General features: G+C 38.6%; 1 protein-coding gene across 1 annotated transcript in view; it reads right to left on the reverse strand.

Moving 5' to 3' along the window:
* The window catches only part of SPAG17 (sperm associated antigen 17), an 87,859-nt gene that overhangs the window by 3,295 nt on the left and 62,338 nt on the right, over nt 1-22,226 (reverse strand). The window contains exons 27-46 of the mRNA XM_018074491.2: nt 21,438-21,567; nt 19,600-19,808; nt 19,168-19,312; nt 17,872-18,026; nt 17,332-17,508; nt 15,642-15,769; nt 15,354-15,484; nt 13,447-13,754; nt 12,879-13,061; nt 11,039-11,152; nt 9,627-9,672; nt 7,891-7,978; nt 7,372-7,425; nt 5,553-5,655; nt 4,837-4,933; nt 3,866-3,964; nt 3,577-3,728; nt 2,988-3,157; nt 2,369-2,429; nt 885-1,035 (exon numbers count right to left, since the gene is read on the reverse strand). Of these exons, the coding sequence (XP_017929980.2) occupies nt 885-1,035; nt 2,369-2,429; nt 2,988-3,157; nt 3,577-3,728; nt 3,866-3,964; nt 4,837-4,933; nt 5,553-5,655; nt 7,372-7,425; nt 7,891-7,978; nt 9,627-9,672; nt 11,039-11,152; nt 12,879-13,061; nt 13,447-13,754; nt 15,354-15,484; nt 15,642-15,769; nt 17,332-17,508; nt 17,872-18,026; nt 19,168-19,312; nt 19,600-19,808; nt 21,438-21,567 (2,701 nt within the window). The remainder of the gene's footprint in view (nt 1-884; nt 1,036-2,368; nt 2,430-2,987; nt 3,158-3,576; nt 3,729-3,865; nt 3,965-4,836; nt 4,934-5,552; nt 5,656-7,371; nt 7,426-7,890; nt 7,979-9,626; nt 9,673-11,038; nt 11,153-12,878; nt 13,062-13,446; nt 13,755-15,353; nt 15,485-15,641; nt 15,770-17,331; nt 17,509-17,871; nt 18,027-19,167; nt 19,313-19,599; nt 19,809-21,437; nt 21,568-22,226) is intronic.

The raw sequence follows: 22,226 nt of genomic DNA on the forward strand, positions 1-22,226 counted from the left end.
ACTACAAAGTAAATTTGGGAAGTTTCAATGTTGCCTCCGAGCATATAAAGCCTTAATGGAGTTGCTGTTAGCTAGTACTCTGATCGGACTCAGAAGACCCTGAAGTTCTCTTTTCTTTGATAAGGGTGGCCCTTATTTTGAATGAAGGTTCTGACATGTTTGGATGTAGCTTGCCATGCTATTTCTTTTACAGGTTTCCAGAACTCCAGGCTTTTGTGTGTATATTTGATTAAAAGTCAAACAGAACTTCACCCTTCTGAACTTGCCCTTAAAAATGAGCCTATAATTTTATCTAAAAAAATAATTATAGCTTCTGGAGCACAAGGGAAGAAGAAATAACAGTTCTTGACTTTGCTATTTTCTTTTACTGTACCCTTGTCCTCAGTTAAAGAACTGAAAAGCCCACTGAACCCACACCGGGCTTATTTCTGACAGCATTCTTGCACTTCTGTGCTTGCATCTTTGCTGCCACAGGGATTGTCTCATTTGTCTGTTTAGTATTATGATGATACATCATTTTCTTGCTCATGAGGTTGTACCATGCTCCCATAGATTCAAAAATGTAATAGAGTATTTTCATGAGGAGTGGTTGGAAAGAGTTCCTGTTATTTTCATTTATTCTTTTAAAAGCCTCATCTTTCTGAGTTGCCATTCTTTCTTTCCCCACTTTTCAAAGCTTTGTTATTCTAATGTAAATTGCTTTTGGCATCAGGATCTTAAACTGTTCATTTGTTGTGCATTTGAAAACATCCATTTGTGTGTTTCTGAAAACTACAGTAAAGCTTGCTACCTCAGCAGCCTGCACTGGAAACAGTGCTTGAGGCTCCTGACAGGAAGATGGTCTCTGGGGTTGATGCTACAAGATGTGTGGGAAATAAGACAACAAAGGATATTTGCTTTCACAGGCAGGAGAAGAGTGTCTGTTTCTGTTAATATTTCAATATCATGGGAAACTTCTTCAAGGCCAGTATCTTTCCCTTCAATTACCATGGCAAAAATCTCTATCTCCAGTTCAACCTCCAAGCCTGCCGCCACCTGGGAGAGACAGAGGATTACTCACAGGTAAGGTGCAAGTTTCATACATGTGCCCTCTAGCAGTCCTTGGAGCTGGTGGTTCTTCAGTGTTGTCTGATGAAATCAGACTCACTGCCAGCATATTACTGCACTTGCCAGTTACCCAGTATCTGTTTCACTAGAAAGGTCTGTACAAAACATTGTCATTTGAAAGAAAAATATCAGGTGATCACATTTCCCCCTCTTGTATTTCCTTTTAGGTTCCAGAGGAAAAAAGGGGAATTGGGCCAGCTGGGAGAGAATCAAAAAGGGAGGTGGTTGATGCCCCAAGCCTGTCAGTAGTGTTCAAGAGGCATTTGGACAGTGTCCTTAATACCATGCTTTAACTTTTGGTCAGCCCTGCAGTGGTCAGGCCATTGGACTAGATGGTCATTGCAGGTCCCTTCCAAATGAAATAAATACTGTAATCTGTTCTAAAAAGACCATAGAGGTAGGGAGATACAAAAAGGATGGATGTGTAGAGAAAAGAAGATAATGGGAATTATTCCAGCCATCTAGCTGGATTTCTGTAAAGCTCTTGACACAGTCCCCCACAACATCCTTCTCCCTAAATTATTCTGATTTTAAGTACTGAGTTGTGGCTAGGGCTCTGGACTAGGAGGTTTGACTTGCATTCTGGCACTGCCTCCCTGCACAAGTCATTGCTTCTTGATTCCACACACTAGCAAAGATTTTGCCTGGTATTACCTGGATGCTGGGGGGATACTGGCCAGTACTATTTATTCAGGTACAATGTGCAGGTGAAGAGAGAGACTGAACAAAAGAAGAAAGCATGAAAGCTTCCTACTTACTGAGGTAACAATGTGCTATGGTGCTTTGCTAGATAAAAGCCTTAAGGTGGAGAATAGTTGGAAGCAGGAGAAGAAAGGAGTGAAGCAATAGTTTACTAGGTTCAACTCTTGGAGGTATCAAGACAGGAAATAAACTCTAGGCATAAGACAGAGCAGATATAACAAATAATACCCTAAATGGAGGGGAAAACTCAGAGGTAGTGTTACAGTTTGCTTTGAAAAAGCTCTCTTTAACCTCGCTGCTTGACCTGCTGCTTTACACTGGACTTTATGTTTATCCCTCTGCATTCTGGCACAGGCTCTGAGACTGTGGTGGGTGGTGCAGGGGTGCTTGGTTGAAGGTGGCAGAGGGACAGTGGAAGACAGAATCACTTCAAATAACTTTAAACAAATGCTGTACCCTGCCAGCTCTATTCCCAGACAGCTTATGTGACACGACCCCTAGATAGCCTGAGGGCCAGCTGAGTCTAGAAAAAAACCAAAAGATCTCTTGTGTAACCTACAGGTGCTGGTGTGTACATCACTCTCAGTCCTGTGCATGGAGGCGGCTGCTTCACCCGAAACCTGTCAGAAAGAGAAGAGAATTAGTTTGACAGAAACTGTTTCAGGCAGGCAGAAGTCACATCTAGGAAGCATGCTGTCTGCTCTTCCTCTGCTTTTGTAAACGACAGCAGAATTTGTTAGCTCATCCTTTCCATCACAATGTACAACTTGGACTAGAGCAGTATTCCTGGGCTTCTCACCAAGGCTCCGGTTTCTAACAAAAAAACCCCAAAGGAGCAGATTATTGGGCTAAAATAAGCCTTCAAAAAGCTTGTTAACACTGCCTGGTCGTTACAACAGAATGTGAAACATCAGCATTTTAAGCTTACACATGCAAAGGAAACTGAAGTACAAACATCTTGGCAGACACTTGTACCAGAAGCCGCTAAAGGAAAGGCAGTAGAGAGGCATTCCTAGTATATGGCTCCATCTTATGGAAAGCTCTGGCAGACTTATAAACTGGCTGGCAGAATTCCTGCTCTTTCTCTGGAGTGGTGGCTGTTATGAGAAACTGTACTTGATTTTTGTCAGGATCTGTTTGGACAAATAAAAACCAGGGTACTAAAAATTCAAACTAACCTTGAGAAGTTCACACCGACGTTCTTCATGATTACAGTGGTTGCATAGGTGCAGCCTTCCTTTAACACTCCGAATGTCACTCTGGGTGGAATGAGATGGAAGCCATTAAGATCCTGTCTTGTTGTTGCAAGAGAAGATGTTTTGATCTTTCCCGCCACAGGATCTTCTATCTTTGCAAACAAAATATTAGACAAAGAGAAAGTTGGTGGCTGTCAAGTGAAGTTTAGAGTGACTTAACCTATGTTTGACTTCTGTCCACTCATCCTCAAGAATTACAAAAAGACATCCTAATTTGAGTAAAAACTGATGAGACACTTTGAATATTGTCTGCAAATTTATACTGATTTTGAGTTTTCAGACGTATTAAGCCATTGACCTTTCATGTGGGTGCCTGGTGCAGAATGAGTTTGTCCCAGCAGTTGAGAAGAAAGGTACTTTTAGAATTGCCAGTAAACATACATAAATTGCAACTGCCACATTTCAGTAAACAGATTCAAAGTACCTTCCAGTATTCACTCCAGAGTGAAGATTTTATGCAAAGGAGATGACTGAGAGGATATTAATATGGACAAGAAAGATGTTATTTTACCTTTTTATTTGGTATGGAGTTTGGTTTTGTCCCCTGAAGGGATGATGGCAATATTACTTTCTCTTTTCTTGTCTGTCCTGCAGCATTCACTATCAGACTTTGAACTTTATGTTGAAAGGGTGCCTCTTCTGTTCTTGCAGCCTTGTTTAGGTCTGGAAATAAAAGATGTCAAAAGCACAAAAAACTAAGCATAATAGGTGGATTAAATTTGTATTGCAAATATTTTGTCAAAAGTTGATATAAAATGATAGTAACCTGCTCCAAATTACATTCTGGAAGGCAGGTTTACCTGTTGTGCTGCTGGAACTTTCATTTTGTTTGGAAGGAGCTTGCAGCAGAAGGCCAGGCAAAGGGGATGAATCACTTATAGTATCAAGAAGTTCAGCTGCTAAAGGGAAAATAACAGAATATTGAGACAAGTGTTTTTCATGATCACCATCAGTTTCATAAACGTGTGAAAAAAAATCCTAATGTCTTTGTCACTTTAATTTAGACAACCTTGGAAGGCTGTCTACATAAGCATGAGGTGCTGGGAAAATTCTGCATGTGTCATTTTGCTCCACTGGGCCACAGGGATCAAAAATGCCTATTGTGTGATTAGTCATTTCATGTTCTCTGGCTAACTGAGCAACAAGCCATAAAGGGCTAAAGGATAAGCTAACACAGGTCTTATAATGACTGCAAAATGAGGAAATATGGGAATTAATAGCAGCCTGATAAAGCCCAATGGATGACTGTTTTCCTGACATGAATCTTTGCTGTGTATGACTTTTAATCTCAGTACATGATTTCAGTAACTTGTCAGGGCTGCTTTTCATGCAGAACCAAAGTATTCCTCTCAATTCTGTCAAGCTCAAACATAAGACGATGATTCACTCTTTCACTGCTTCCCGTCATCTAGTCACTGCTTTCTTCCTATATCCTCCAAACTATCCTTAGCCTGCATGTTTCCTATTCCATATTGCTTTTGCACCAGTTCCCTCTTACCACTGAGTTTCAGAATTCCATCTCCCATTTTTTTCCTACAGCCATACTAGTCTTTTTCTAAACTTGGCCTCCTTGGTTCTTGCCCATCTACCCCTAACTATTGTTTATTCCATTTATATTTTTCTTGAGCATTTTGCATCCATCCACCCCTCATTTATAGCACAATTCTTCAACTTTGCACCCAAAGCTGATAGTGCTTCCACCTTCAATGATGTCTGGAAAGGCTTCTTCCTCCTGAAGAAGATACTAAAATGTTGCCAGACCATAGATTACCTCTACTGGTTTTTTTAATTGTGTCTGGAGGGAAAGTCACACTTTCTTTTTTTTGAACTGGAGGAAGTTCCATACACAGTGCTTCCACATCAGGAAACTAGAGAAAAGTAAGAAAGAGGGCTTATGTTTTTCAAATAAACATTTACAAAAAGCAAATAGCAGACACCCTCCTCCCCTTGCAAAAAAAGAAAGGAAAAAATAAAAATAAAGAGTATAAAGGAAACAAATAAGTAGAACCAAAGTGGTAACTATAAAAATGATACACAGTTACCTCAGATTCCAATGTACATTTTTGTGTATGTTTTATGCACTTACAGCATTTATCAAACGAAATTACGACAGGAAAGCTCCTAAGGTCACCTCTAACTTAGGAATGTTAGTTTTACTAATTACCTAATAATCTAATTAGCAGGGAGAGGTTTTGAGGGATAAGCCAAAAGACCTGAGGTTTAGCTTTGCTCTGAATCAGACTCTCTCCAGAATTTATAGAAAGAATTTTACAGAGTTTTTACTCAGTAAACATATACCATCTTCAAGATATGTTTCTTTTTGACAAGGGCATATAATTCCCAGTATTAATTCTGCCACAACTGTCCTTTGTAGTGGTTTCTTGAGATAAACTGAGGCTGAGATATAATAAACCCACATCCATCTGTGGAAGTATGGCAGATACTACCTGGCCTAACACAAACTCTTCCCATTTCCAGCTGCATTACCTTTTTTTCGAAAAATTCTTTGCTGAATTCTGACTCAAAATATGGAAGAAATCTTTTGTTTCTTAGTGCCATTAAGGTCTCCTTTTCTTCATCAAGTTCTTTCCTATGTATGATTTTTACATTGTTGGTAAGGGAAAAAAAGAAAAAAACCATTATAACTGAGTTCACCCTGTTTATCAGTATTACACATTGAGAAATGGAATTGGTAAAGGCAAATGAAAAAAACCATTATAACTGAGTTCACCCTGTTTATCAGTATTACACATTGAGAAATGGAATTGGTAAAGGCAAATGGCGTTTTTTCCCCCCGGTTAATCACACATGGATTGATATTCTTGTTACTGGCAATTTTCTCAGTGATGGATCAAGAATGGACTGGTCTGATCAAAATGCATGTGGATAGTGAATTGGCTGCTATGAAGAGCTCCTCCTCAGAACATGCTCCATTGCTCTGAATCTTGTGGAACATGTCTGGGACTGCCAGTAGTGTCTTTTCAAACTTCCAACAAACATCTAAATCTAAGAATTGGTATTTCAGATCCATTGCTGAAATTTTGAACACGAAATTAATCTAATTTCCTTATTTTATAACAGGAAAATTTGATGGCTCTGTGGATACAGAAAATTCTGTTCAATTTTCTGAAGGTAAGATTCACTAGAGTAAAGACCAGTTACGTTCTGCTCCATTTAGCCCAGTTTTACACTACTAAAGTTTCACTGACTTGCAGGGTCTAATATCAGCCATGAAATTATCACTCTTAATCATACTTAATCTGGTTTTAAAGCCAGAATTGCACATGATGTTCTTGTGTGCTGGCTACTCAGACATATGTATTTAAAGTAATTTTTTTAAGGGTATGCAAAATATGTGGAATGCTATATTAAAATATAGCTCTGAAACTCTAAAAGGTTTTTTTATTTCATGCAAATCAGAAAGTAATTAAGAAGAAATATGGAAGATAACTTAGTTTTCAATTGCTATTTAACCTTTTACAAAAATAAGAAAGAAAAAGCAAGTTTCTGATTATAATATTAATTCATAGAATCATAGAATCATAGAATCAGCTGGGTTGGAAGGGACCTCCGAGGTCATCAAGTCCAACCCCTGATCCACTACTGCTGCGATTACTAGACCATGGCACTCAGTGCCACATCCAGTCTCATCTTAAAAACCTCCAGGGACGGAGAATCCACCACTTCCCTGGGCAGCTCATTCCAATGCCTAATTACCCTCTCTGTAAAGAATTTTTTTCCTAATATCTAACCTAAACCTCCCCTGGCAGAGCTTAAGACCATGCCCTCTTGTCTTACTGATAGTTGCCTGGGAGAAGAGACCAACCTCCACCTTGCTACAACCTCCTTTCAGGTAGTTGTAGAGAGTGAGGAGGTCTCCCCTGAGCCTCCTCTTTTCCAGGTTAAACAATCCCAGTTCCCTCAGCCTCTCCTCATGGGACTTTTTTACATTATTCTGGTTCATCTAAGAAATACTGAATTTCCTAAATAGCTGTCAATATAAATGAGAAGTATACAGGATATTCCACACTAGTGGCAGAACCAGTAAACAAAACACAGGGCTTCTGACTTCAGTCTTGTTTTGAACAGTGTAAGTTAACAGTAATACTGCTGGGTTTTGGGGGAAAAAAAAAGTAAAAGAGAGAGGCTCAAACCATTTATTCAGTGTTTCTGCTGCAGAAAATACCCCATTATTTGCTAGCAAGTCCCTGGACTATTACCCAAGACCTGGTGAAATCAGTAACATTCTTTACAAATGCAGATTAAGCTGGCTCATAAAATAAATTCAACCTACTAATGCTATTACCTGTGCTGTTCCAATCTGCTTTGCCACTTGGACATTGGTGTTACTCCTTCTGGGCTGAATGATCAGAAAAAAAACCCAAAACAGAAAGAGTAGTGGAAATGAGAAAACTAGCATTGTGTTCTATAAGCAAAAAAAAAATAAAAAATTTACAAGATACCTGGAAAGAAAATGCTCTTTATGAGAATATGTTATGTTAACACCTCAGGTGACTCCTGGCTTGGACTTGTACGGTTTACACAAAATAGTTTGGTCATATCTGCATTTTTATTAGATTATTCAATCAAACAAACATTCAAAAGCCTTTCCCAAAAAACTTTAAAGTATGTTTCAGATAAGGAAAGAGAGGCACAGAGGTACAAAATAATCATAGGACAAGCTATTAAAACACTGTGATATATATCTAGAGATCCAGGTCCCAGTCCTTAATGAGAGTCAGTAAAGTACATTGCCTTGCCTGTGTGCTTGGTTCCATCCTGTGTGTTATTTACACTTGCATCAGTTCTCTCTGTTCTGTCCTACCTTAACTGCTGCTGTTGGTCCTCTCTTTGTGTAGTGATTATCTTCTTTGTGTGATGAGAAGCCTGTTCATACAGCTCACTCACATGAGCTGCAAGGTAAAGAGTATTATTGAATGAGCATGCTCTGCTAAGCAGTGCTAAGTGTTAGGAATAAAAAACATTGAAGGATATATTTTTAATGCATCTTTCCATCACTTTATGAAAACCTAACACAGACTTTGTTACTGTGAGAGAAAAGGCAGAAATCTCCATTCCAAAATCAAGTTCAGAACTTTAACAGATAAGAAATTGACTTCAGTATAGAAAGGATGAGAAGCAAAGGACGATTAAGTTCACACTCCAACCCTGTATTTCCTGAAATATCTTTATGTTCTTGAATATCTTGAACCTTGAAAAGATACAAATCAAATACCTGTGAAGAGGAAAAGTTGCTGACATTCAGCCACTTTCTGACTGGGGAGCAACATTCCAGGTCTCTATCTTCAGCTGAAGAAAATAATGTGGGCTTTCAGGGACCTGTATTAATTTCAGCTTGCTTAACTTGTGCTTAATTGTAGCTGTGAAGCAGCCATAATCAACATTCTCATGGAAGGAACTACTAGTTCAATATGTATAATGGAGAAGTGCCAGTCTTTCCGTGTTTAAGATAGCGACCAGCTGTAATGAAGAGTTGCCCTGTCTGCTGACATATTTTATAAAATATGTTGCTTATTTTATGCCTTGAACCTAAATCGTGAGTCCAAAGAAATTTCCTTGGTTGAAAACAAATTTCTGTGACAAAACTTAGGAAATATGAGTATTTGACAGATGTGATCTTATTAGACTATAACAATATCTCTTAGTGTTTTAGGAATTACATAAGTTCAAACTTCAAAACGTGTGTATGGGTTTTTGTTCAGCTTTTTCACCATAAAATATATTTTTATCTTTTTCTATTTTTACCTATTTTAAACAGCTTTTCTTTCCCACTATCTTCTTCATTAATAATGTTACATTAAAATTGCACCTCCATTTAAATCAAGAAACTGTAGCAAGCATTTGTTGCAGCAGCTTCCATTTACTTTGCATAGCATGCTATTTTATAACAAGCAGAAATACTCTTGACAAGGTAGGAAGGGCAGAAAAATAACACTTTAAAAACTATCATCACTAGGGGATAGAATGTTATGGATTTTTCTATGGAAAAGGCTTATGGATTTTTAAAAGAAACAGTCATCTTAATTTTTATTTGTACATATAGAAAACATTAATTAATGTTAAAAAGTATCTTATAAAAATTTTAACAGAAATTCATGAGGGAAAGCTAATAATATGTTGCTCCATCTTTTTCCTTATACAAGGTTAATGTAACCAAAACACATGATCATTTGAGATCAGATTTTCAAGTCTCATAAATTATCAGGATTCATCTAGTGGCTTTGAAAAACTTGTCTGAAAAATTGATACCTGTATAAAAGCACTTACTGTCATAGTTCTTATACCTAAGAAAACTTACTACATGTGAAAATGTGAGTTGCAATATCAAATACACATGCCTAAACATAGGAATTATTTTTAGAGGTACTGAATCTTTGATGCTAACGAGTTCTAATCACCTGTAAAATTTACATAGAAGCATCTACATAGCACATAGATGAATTCACCTTTATATTCCTTCTTTAAAAATAATATTACAGTACTTTAAAACTTACTATGATATTTTACAATTAAAAAATACAGCTATTCAATTTTTATTACCTCTGTCACTGAGATTTTCAGTTGACTTCTCCCAGTTAGGGAAGGACTGCAATGAAGAAGGAATAGCTGTGATCATGTGAGAAAAAAAAATCACAACAGCAGCATCTTGTTCAAAGGATTTCTATCCCAAACAAGTGTTATCTTGTTACCTGACAATGTGACTACAAGAATGGAGGTATTTCAGGATGTTAGAAAACATGAGCTGGGAAAAAAGGAAATGAAGTACAATTCCCCTGGTCCAAACATGTGTTTGTTTCCTTCTTGATGACCTACTTCACAGATGGCTTTGTATTTTATATGGTTGCTGTTTATGATCTCAACTAAACTAATTCATAATCAAACTCAAATCCTTTTGCAAAGGCTTTGAACCAGATTTAAAACTCACGGTCACAACAAGTCAAATGGGAAATGTGTTCAGGAATTTGTAGGCTTTGTTACTCAGAACTCTCATGTGGCTGGTTTACAGTAAAGTGAATGAGGAGACTCTAAACTAGAGTGTTTCCTTTATTCTCATGCTTTCTCTGAAGCAGTTAACTGGAAAGCAGAGTTCTTGCGACCAGACAGTCTAGGTTGTAACAGAGGTAGGGAACACTGGAGACCTGGAAGGAGTGACACTGATTCCTGGGTCACAGCAGGAGCATAGTGAGACTACTGCTCAGAAAAGAGTTGCCCAATGTGAAATCTGTACCTGGAGATGTGCTCATGGTAGCCAAGATAATCAAAAATAATTAGTCACTAGACAAGTTCACTGGAACTGAGCAGCATATGAGATTCAGCACCTGGATCTCATCAAAGCAAAGCAATGTCTGCCTAGAGGACAGAGGCAGGTGGAGTTACTGGCAGAACATTTCTCTGTTCCTGTTTTCAGAGAAGCTGTGACCCTCTTCTCCCATATACTCACCTTTCCCATTACCTATTCCTCTCCTTTTTCTTTCCATGCTCTAAATATCCATGCAAATTAGCAGATTACAGTTTCCAAAAAATATATAAATTCTGCTCAGCAGTAATAACAATATTCCTCCAGATTGTTTTTGTATTATCCCAAAAGCAGGGTTTAAATTCTTACTATGGAGGTGGCTGTGGTTGAAATAAAAGTCTCCCAGTGCAATAACAACAGACTGGAAATCCCAAGGCTGGGGGACAAACACATTTCGGTAATTTTGGTCTGTGTGTTTGGAAATGTATCATCAGTAGAGTCAAACTCCTGACCCCAAACGGCAGTAGTGCCATTCAGTAGCCCACCTTAATACTGTGTGGCTTTGCTTTAATATTAAACTACAGCATAGCTGGCACTGTTCTATCCTGACATTTACTGTTTTATTAACGGACAATGATGTGTTTCAAGGGTCACACTTCCAATGCAATACAATGTTTTTGTTGGAAAAAGTAGTTAAAAATTGTATTTTTCTCACTGTAACCAGTTCAAGGAGACTTGCAGCATTTTCCTTTTCCTCTTCTGTTCTTGGTTCTTTCACATTCATCTCTTCCAGCTCATTTTCATGCTTTAAAATGTTGTCCATATATTCCTGGTGGAACAATGAAAAAGAGCAAGAAAGAGGCAGATGTTTTCTTTGCAGAGGTAGACTTAAGGGACCCATGTACAGAGAAAAGAATTTGTGGAAGTAATTAGAGAACCATCAGATGGCTTGGACTGGAAGGGACCTTGAAGATCATCTAACTCCTTCCACTATAGCAGGTTGCTCAGGGCCCCATCCAGCCTGGCCTTGAACACTTCCAGGAATGGGGCATCAACAACTTATCTGGGAAACCTGTGCCAGTGTCTCACCACCTTCACAGTAAAGAATTTCTTCCTAATATTTAATCTAAATCTATATTATCTATATTATTAAGATAAGCTTAATGAATAAAAGGTGTTCTAACAAATATTGTTTGTGATCCGTATCTCCCTACTGTTTGATGTCTGTAGCAGTTTGAAAGCTCCCAAAAATTCCAATTTCCAAGTCCCCCCACAATTTGCCTCAAATGTGAGAGAGGTTTCAGACAGGCACAACTCAGCATGGGGGAATTACATGAAAGTTTATTACTAACAGAATAAAAACTATAGAAACTAAAAAGCAAATAAATACACAGTATTAATACAATTTCTACCACCCCTGGGGCCCTCCCACATCAGTTCAGAAGAAAAACCTTCAGGGCGATATCTAAAGTCTCTCTCTCATTGGGGTACCAGGGAAAGGGGCTTTTTCACCTCTACCAGCTGCTCGGACTCTACCGAGGTCTCCTCCTGAGCTGCAAGGGACACTTGTTTCCTCAGGTCTGCATCACGAGCTACAGAGAGTCAGCTTTTGAGTCCTTTCTCCCCGTTTTGTGAAGGTTCCTCCCAGGGAGTAAGATTGCAGGGACTTCTCCACTTCAGGTCCACTCTTCCTCCCCAGGTTGCAGGATTTTCCAGGTTTTTGGCTCAGTCTTATACCCCAAATAGTTTTCACCAAAGTCCTTACCCAGAAAAAGCCTGCTTGGTTTGGCTTCTCTCTATCTCAGCTGAAGCATCAGCTTGACTTGCCACGTAGCAAGGGGGGGCATTCCCCCGCATTCCTCGTCCTTCGGTTTTTGGCTGCCCTCATCCAAACCTACGCAGGGCACCTCCGAGCCCCTTGGCCCGTCTCCGTTCACCCCCTCCCCCGCCACTGATACCCAATTTGTCTATTTATCTGTTCTCCATTACTTACTGGATTATGTGATTATGTGACTAATACATCTGTTCTATAACAAGCAGCAGTCACAAGTATTGAGGCCATGTTGCTGAGAACACAGCTGCACTGGGCAGGGCACGTCTCCAGGATGAAGGACCACCACCTCCCTAAGATCCTGCTTTATGGTGAACTTGCCACCAGCTGCTGCAAGAGAGGAGCCCCGAAGAGAAGATACAAGGACTCCCTGAAACAACATCTCAGCCTCGGCCATATTGATCACCATAACTGGTCTACTCTGGCCTCCAATCGGGAGCTCTGGAGACACACCATCTATAACGCTGCTGATGCTTTTGAGAAAGCACGCAGGATCACTCTCGAGGAGAAAAGACAATGCAGAAAGAACCATGCCTTGCAGAATTTACCATCTAAGGAGTCCTTCTGCTGTGCCTTTTGCAACCGGACCTGCCTATCTTGTATTGGCCTTTTTAGCCACCAGCGCACTTGTAACAAACGTGGGTAGAGCCCTCCCCAAATCTTCATTCGAGAAGCCTAGCCATGAATTACTTACTGGAAGAATGAATAAATGTGATTGTAGTACCTTGAGGGAAAGATGCAGCTTTTCTCTTAGTTCATCACTGAGTGGCTTATACTGGAATAGCTGACGGATTACCAGTTTATTAGGACATTTACGCACAGGTACTGGTAAGCACGACCGCTCTGCAGATCCAATGCAGAGACCCTTCCAAATACATGTTCTGACTGAGGGATCTGTGATCTTCCTCTGGACATAGAGAAGAACAAGCAAAAAGAGCAAGAAGTTACTAATATTACCGACTAAATGCAGACATCAGCAATGTGTGTCTCAGCTGAAAAGCATACGTTCTCCTTACAGAATTAAGAATCTAGATAATTAAGCTGGTAGATTCCTGGGAACAATTTATCTAACCTCTTCATCTGGCAAGATAAACTCCCCTTATAATTGCTATATCCCCTCACTGAGTGTAAAAGAAGCCCAAGGGGACTACACATTCCCTGACACAGTCTACCCCTTGCTTTGTCTGCTTAATAAACTGAACTTAACATTCCCATTGTTTAGAGTTCCTTCTCCCCACAGAGACAATCATCTATTGCTTTAACAGGAAAAGGCAGTTTTGAAACAATCATACCTCAAGAGGAGAAGATGCTTCCTCAGTCCCTGACTGAAATTTTGGTGGAACAATATTCTCTGGTTCTGACTGAAGATCTGGAGGAACAATATTCTCTGGTTCTGACTGAAGATTTGGAGGAACAATATTCTCTGGTTCTGACTGAAAATTTGGAGAAACAATACTCTCTGATTCTGACTGAAGATCTGGAGGAACAATACTCTCTGGTTCTGACTGAAGATTTGGAGGAACAATACTCTCTGGTTCTTTCTTCATTACCCAGAGGGAGGCGTCAGTCATAGGGTGGAGGACAGTAATACTTAAAACACCTGGTTCAAAGACACATTTTACTAAGAATCAGTTCAAATTAAAAAATTATGGACAAGTGTCTCTGACCTACAGAAAAAAACACTTACCTAAGTTTAAAAAAATCTTATTATCAATTGATAAAACTCCATGTATCTATGGCAACAGATAATATCAGATCACTGAGTTGATTATAGAATAGTTGGACAAGTTCAAATTACTCAGACCATGCTTAACAATAAACTGTCTATGCTACTTGCTTTGATTCTTGGGTAACAGCTCAGTTGTATACTGTGTGGAGTATCCCAAACAAGGAAGAGCAGACCACTGACCCGTGTTTACTGAATATTAATCTCAGAAGCCATACAACATATTTAGAACATGAAAAATTCTTCACTGTATTTTATACTTCACAATCTGATCACTGGAAGCATTCCATTAGAGATGATCTGTTTCTACTGTTTGGATAAATTTTAATGTTTGTCAAAATATTTTTTCCACCCCAACTGAAAAACTAATTAACTGATATTATCTACCCCATAGGTGGTCATCAAAATAGATATCACCACTGAGGTACTTTGTCACAATGACAGAAAATTCTGAAGCCTTGTTGTCAAGGCAAATAGAGCCAGCATTGTGAAAAGTGAAGTATGAAGTCTGGAAAATCAGATGTGCTATTATTACAAATGACTGCTGGTGGTAAGCAAGTTTTCTTGATTGGGATTTTCACTGGGTATGTATGTTCTCCATCTTTGTGATCTTTTTACCTGCTTTGTCTTCCTGGCTCCCCCAGTGCCCCTTCTTTTTCCCTTTTCCCATAGCAAAATTATTTCATTCAGTTTCTACAGTGGGGAACCGGTCATTATTGTGAATACAAGTAGATTTAAAAATGTGCAACACCTGATAAGAGTAGTACGTGGGAAAACTGTTTCCTATGCTTATAACATAAATCTTTGTCAAAATGTCCTAGTATTTTACAGCTTGAGGCAAGCTACCCTTATCATCCCCTCCATATCCAGGGCAACCATATATGCCTGTCTTTTAAAGATTATATTTTTTTGTTAGCATCTACCTGTTCTGCCACAGTGTATTTTATAGAAACACAGTATCTCCAACTAACTTTACAATGATAACCAACCATTTCAGGATGTAACTTCTTTCACTGCTACTACAAGGTGGTTGGGACCACATACTACTGGTATCCTCTATTTCAGTCATGTTTTTTCAGCTTCTTAACATGTATCCTTTCCAACAGACAGGCTAAGGGTCAACATCAGGCTATCATTGTCTTCACTGCAATATCATTAATGAAGACTGTGATACATTCAATTTTTTTTTATGGTAAGTACAGGAAATATCCATTTTGGTAATTTTGTTTGTGTGACTGAGAGTGGATAGAGATATACCATTTGTTTTTTCACTTTTCTCTTAACAGTGTCCTTCAGTTAATTCTCTGCTTCTCAGAGTTCTCTCACAAACTCCTCCTTTCCCATGCTTTGCTGCCAGACACTTGTCTGCATGGGTAAAAACATTTCCTGTCCAAATAAAGTGTTTTGAAACTTTGGACTCCACCTTTGCATTTCTTTCTATTAGTAGTCTGTCAGAAATGAAAAGTTTTCTACCTGGATGTTCTTGTACAGGATCCTGCAAGATTGCAGTGGCAGGATCACTACAGGCCTCAACCAGATATGCGTGTACATCCCGGCTCCGCAGGAGCTCAGTTCCAGAACCATCCTCATAGACAGTGAAAAACCTGTACAGCCAGACACATACATGGAACTGTATCAAGAAAATGGAGCTCCAACATGATGACATCAAATGTGCAAGAACAGAGCACTGAACAAAGGAGGAACAAATCTATAAACCCTGCATAAATACTGCGTAGTAAAGAAAAAAGGTGATGAGCATACCTGGGGGCATGCTCATCATAAGTGATGGGTTTGTCAACTTCTTGGAATACTGCTGCTGAACTTCTGTCCTCCTTGTCATCAGAGCAAGTGCTGGGAACACACACATTTGTGCTGCCATCAGCCATGACCTGTAGTAGAAATTATATAAAATTACTTGAGCTACAAGATACTTTTAAAACAGTAACTGGCTGCTGAACTTTAATATGATCTAGCCAGTGAAAGGGACGGAAAAAACTTATTTCATGTTGAGCAACCTGAAACACATAGGAAGAAGAAATGAAGAGGAAAACTGAAAAGACAATGAAAAAAGAAAAACATTTCTAGAAAGACATGCTGTATCATAAATACTAATACCACATGCTGATAATTAATAAATGCCCAAGCACTGTTACACAAAAATAGTCACTCAAGACACTGGTCAAGCCAAGTAACTGTATAGTCAAGACAGCCACTGATGTACTCCTCCCTGTGAGGTATACGTGTATCTATGCATATACACCAACACACACACAGAGATGCAGATACATAAAAGCAGGTAGGACGTCCTATTATATATGTACACAATGAGAAGCTTAGATTTGTGAGTTGTTACAACATCACATAAACACTTATCCAATGAAAATGAGGTCTTGAAATTAAAACAGTGGGATGAAGTAAATAAGAAACTCTAGTAAGGAAAACCAATGCAAACTGTTTTTGCTACAGTTGTTCTTCATGTATGCATCTTCTCATATTGAATTAATCTCATCTTTCTTACTAGAATCCATATCCTCTGAGATCACTGCTCCTAAAATACCTTCAGCTGTCCCACAGCCTCCCTCAGCCTCCCTCTTTTGTTCCCTAAGTATCAAGTGAGAAAAAGCAGGATGTGCTGATGCCAATGCCAAGCAATTTCTTTGAACTGTAATGATTTTCTAGGAATTGGTATCTTTGAAATTTCTATCCTTCTAGTTTATTAGTTAAAAATTTGTAAGGGAGAGATTGACACATGACATAGATTTCTATAAGCAGTGTTTCTTCAGCCAAGTTAAAACCTATTCTAATACACATGTCCAGAGGAACCTTAGTGTTATTTCGCAGGAATCTGGGAAAATGGTAATGATTATAGTTACAACACAGAAAAGATACTATAAGGATGTCACATTTAGAATATTTCATTAGAATCTTAATTAGAAAACAGTATGCAGCTCACAGACACTTACATGATGTTTCTAGAACTCACAACTAAGTACTAATGTAGTGCAAAAGTATGCCTTTAGTCTGAAAGGATCACAGCAAAATAGCATGACTTTAAAGACTGGATCATTCCTTTTAACTGCAGTTGCCTTACCAAGGCTGGTTAGAGTGTTTCTATAGACCTTCTGAAGAGCAAATATCCTCTCTCACTTTTAATCCTCACTTGCAGAGCTGATTTTTTGATATAATACAAGTCACACTAATTAAGGTAACTACAAGTGAGGTAAACTGTAAACCATGCGTTTTATTTCAGTCTCTCCAAAAAGGGGGAAATATCAAATAAAGCAAATCCATCATTTAGTCGAGAACATATCAGAGACCTGATTCAAGAGGTCTTCCATTCTGGCTAGCTAGGCTACTTTAAATATTACAAAGATACAATCTGATTTTGAGAGAAGTTTATAAGACAAAATTAGTTAAAATGCAGAAATTTGTTTTCTTCCATGTATTTTACCTTGAAAGTATTTCCTTCAGGATCCACCATCTCACAAATAGCGCTGGAAGTGTGTTTCATAATGTACCTCCCTGCTTGTTTCTCCTCGTTCTTGCTGATGAAATCATAAACTTCATGGGTATAAATTGCTGAGCAATCTTCATCAATGAAAAGACAGCCTGTCTTGTTTGATAAAACCTATGACAGCAAAAAGGAAGAGGTTCAGCTAAAAGAAGAGGAGAGCTTTCAGACCTTTAATACTGAATCATCCAATTTAGAGGAACTAAAGGGACAGAAAGAAAGAAGATGAGGTCTGGGAGGTAGACTGACCTTAGTCTCTGTAATATTTAACTTCAGGAAATTTAAGACTGTGATTTAAATATACTACACAGTTGTGAGTAAATGTTTAAATATTGGCAGAGGATGAAAGGGATAGAGTCATAGGATTTGTGAAGTCTATAAAGAAGGGAGTTAAAATAGTCAAGGTGAGAGCTGCTAATGGCAGAGAACTTGGAACACAAAACTAAAATTTCACTGTCACAAACTAAAAATAATTCCCACCTGATACATTCCCTGTGGCTTTGCTAGAATAGATGTCCCATCTCCAAAGATGGTACAACAGGTACCATCCTCACAATTTGTTATAACAGTAGCAAACTCAGGATTCTCTACTCGCACACACTTCACCTTCTTTGGGGTGGTTTTTGAGGGTTCATCTAAGAATTAATACAGAGCAATGATACAGGAGCACATGAATCACGGAAATGTCTTAAGATTCAATTTGCTTTTTCTCTCATAGTGCTAGATCCTTATCTCCTCAGTACAAGACTCTCATAAACTTCATGGCATCCTTTATCACATAATTTTATGTGATTTTATAAATTTTACATAATTTATGTAAACAACACATAACGCAATTCTGGACAGTGCAGTCAATACAGGAAAATTCAACAGCAAAAAATTTTTGTAGCCATCTGTGACTGGCCAGAAAAGTACACTCTAAAGTATCAAGTATGCTACTAATCATAATGATCTGGACATTTGTAACATACAAGTTGGATCACTGAAATTCTTTGTGCCTGTAATACAAGCTCAAAGACGTGAAGAAATTCCTATTAAATCTTGGAAAACAAATCAAACAGGTATGTTAATCTGGTCATTGCCTTCCCATTGAAGAGACAGATCAGTTCAAAGTTGTTTTGATTTTTAAAATCCCACAGGGAGACGATGTTCCTGAACATTATCTGTTAACTCAATAACACTCTTTTCCCACAGAACCAGAACTTCCCACTGTGTTTGAACAGTACAGACACAGTAAAAGTACACTTCATGTTAATTAAGGAGGACAGGACCTGTCTAGCAAGTAAACGAAGCATATGGAATACAACACCAGCCAGAATAAACACACTTATTTCAGGGAAATATAAGTTTTACTTTTCTAGGCATGGTATTTTCCACAGCCATATTCAGATATTCAGTATCGCCAAGGCTGGCGAGCTCATGGCTTCCATGGAAAATATAAGGATGCCCTGGTCGTTATATATACTTCTTCAGTTAAGACTCAAATCATCTTGCTTGCTAATCTTAGGGCAGCTGGAGAGAGGGCAATGGACAACTAGAACTGTGGTCTCATGATAAAGGAGGACCATGTAATTATATATATGAAAAGAAGGAAATTTGCTTGCTTGCAACAGTACAATTTTTGCACTGAATAGGAGACAAACTAAGCCTGGACTGTACTAGTGGCTGTGTTATTTAGGCTATAGGTATAAGGTATAAGCTGCCTTTAGTATGTATTTTGACAATTTTCTGCTTCACAAGACATAGCAGAGGTAAGTGCTCCCCATTTGATTTTACCTGTTTCCTCACCACCATCTGGTACAAAACGGCATTCACATTTTTTATAAAAAGTTGTGATCCTGGTACCATCAGCATGATCTACTACTCTGCTACCATCCAGCTTCTCAACAATTATCACTTCATCATCTCGTACAGTCATAACCTGAAAGAACGAAGAAACATTCGTTTATATTAGCACTGTGATACTTGTAACAGCAACAACAATAAAAGGCATCAGGCACTGAAACTCTGAAGAAGCTAGACTACTGCAACTTCATCTGTTTCAGAGACTGAGGAATCACATTTTCTTCAAAATCTATAACTTTGCCTTTGAACAGAGTAATAAATATAACAAATAATAATTTGTTTTCAAATCGTACAACTTATATGATGGCAGCCCTGTGTCTTGGCTTAGTAGACAGTGCTATAATAACACAAAAGCAGTTATACCGTCTCATCAGCTGGGTCTGTTGCCTGATACATGAAGAGTGGCTTCAGATCCATTCTCTTTCCACCCTCAGTGCCCACTTGAATGCCTAATGGAGTTGTTGTTATCCAGGTTCCTGCCTTAGGTTCCTCAGAATTAACCAGATCCTGAACAGTATTTTCAAACAACTCATCCTTGGTTGGGTGTGACATGTTTTTGCCACTGTGTTTTCCTGCAGAAATAAAAAATTCTTGTATCAGACTTGGTATTCTCTAAGGCAAAAGATAAAATCATTGTGAGGATTGGTTTTGACAGAATTGAAAGAAGAACTATTTAACAGGCTAGAAAAAAATTACAACTCCTGTTACTTAGAGGCACACTCCTGAACTAACCTTATTTAATGTTTCCTTAAGAACATAGAAAAAGTAAAAAGCATGCCAATGAAATCTGATTATGACAAGACTTTGGAAGGCACTATCACTGCAAAAGAAAATCTGAATGAATTACAGAAAAAAAAAAAGGAGCCAAAATTGTCCCATGAGCTTGAAGATTAAAGTGATAGGAATTTGATATAGCTTATTAGAATGAAATCTAATGTGAAGAATAATAAAAATTATTTCTGTTTCAGTTAAGCTTGTAACAGTAGAAGAAAAGAAAGACCTGGAGGCATCATCCATGCAGAATGATTACAAGTTATCAGCGTGAAAATATAGTGACCAAAAAGGCCAACACAATTCTATGGTGCATCAGAAGAAAAGGGATGGAAATTCCATTATGAAAGGGAATTGGAGAGATCTTATTAAGAATGTTATAGAGAATTCAGGTCTCTCATATGCACATAAACTAAGTGTAGGTAAAAGACAACAGCATAGTTCAGAGAGCAGTCTAGAAGATTTACAGTATATATCTAGCAAAAAACCCACCCAAAATACAAGAAGAGATGAAACTATTCACTACAAATTTGTCATGAATAAGAAGTGGAGAGGAAAGGTGGGGAAGGTGGAAAAGTGATAAATAAAGGATAAGGAAGAAAGGATATACACTCATTCTACATACCGAAAATGCATATTAGAAGATGGTTTGTCAGAATTGTTCTCCAACATCTTTGCAGTTACCCTAAGGAATATCCTAAGAACAAGGACTGGACTCGACTCAAAAAGTCTCTTTTTGAGACCCTTTTCTTTTTGGCAGCAATTTTTATTCAGAAACTTTCAATAAATTACAAGTTAATATGACAGGTCATAATTGTTCTGTGTACTAAGCAGCACTGACGGATATCTCAAACTACACTCTGAGGTACGAAGTAAACATTTATTTGGCTCTTTCTCAGACAAAGAAAATAAGGTAAGAGTGGCTATATTGCCACCAACCACAAGTCCATACAACCAGTTGATAATGACCAATCGTAGGTGCCTTGGAATACACAGAATCACAGAATATGCCGAGTTGAAAGGGACCCACAAGGATCATCAAGTCCAACTCAGCCCTGCACAGGAAAAATACAGTATCCTCTGTGAGTGAAGCATTACTTAATATGAAGACTAAAAATTGTGTAACACAAAAGTAAGGTTTTAACACTATTGTAGTTACAAGGATTTCTCTTAAAAGATTTTGTGTTCAATCACTGATACCAATGTATCAGAGTGTATTTACTTATTGGAGTCCTAGCATGATGGAAGAAAAAGAAATCTGGAGTTAGATAGAAATGATTTGCTATGAAGGTAACATAACAGTGTGCAGAAGCTGAGTACAGATAAAATTGCATTTTCATACTGGCAGAATTTTCAGACTAAAGAAATATACCCTTTAACTATCATCAGCCCTGCTAACTTACATCTATCCAAAACCCAAAAAATATTACCTTTCTTAATCCTGGTCTCCTGTAAAAGCTCTGATTCTGGTAATGGTTGTATGTTATCTGGAATTGTAGACGGTGGTAGGACAGGACCAGAGTCGGGACTCCTACTCACTGTGCCATCAGCAAACAGAATCTACAGAAATCAAGGACATACTAAAGGTTAAAATCAATTCAAACATCGCTAGAAAATCTTAAAGAATGTGTCACAAATGCAATAGTCACTAGAATGCTGTGGGTGATGGAGGGGAAAAAAGTGAAAGCTCTCAGAATGAATACAAGAAATAAAGCAGCTATCTTAAAAAGCATGAATAAAATAGACTTTTTCAGTTGGAAGGGACCTTAAATGATCATCCAGTCCAGCTGCCTGACCCCTTCAGGGCTGACCAAGTTAAAGCATGTTGTTAAGGGCACTGACCAAATGCCTCTTAAACACTGACAGGCTTGTGACATTCACCTCCCCTCTAGGAAGCCTGTTCCACTGTCTGACCACCCTCTCGGGTAAAGAAATGCTTCCTAATGCCCAGTTCAAACCTTCCCTGGAGCAGCTTTGAGCCACTGCCATATGTCCCAGGGAGAAAGGATCATCACCTCCCTCTCCACTTACCCTGTCAGGGAGCTGCAGAGAGCGACAAGGTTGATCCTCAGCCTCGGTCTCTCCAAAGCAGACAAGCCCAGAGCCATCAGCTGCTCCTCACAGGATACACCTGCCAGCCCTTCCACCAGCTTTGTTACGCTCCTCTGGGAGCATTCAAGGACCTTCATACCCCTCTGGGTCTCAGAACTGCACCCAGC

This window comes from Manacus vitellinus, unplaced genomic scaffold (genome assembly GCF_001715985.3).
Source record: "Manacus vitellinus isolate BGI_N305 unplaced genomic scaffold, ASM171598v3 scaffold_28_pilon, whole genome shotgun sequence".
NCBI classification, from domain to species: domain Eukaryota; kingdom Metazoa; phylum Chordata; class Aves; order Passeriformes; family Pipridae; genus Manacus; species Manacus vitellinus.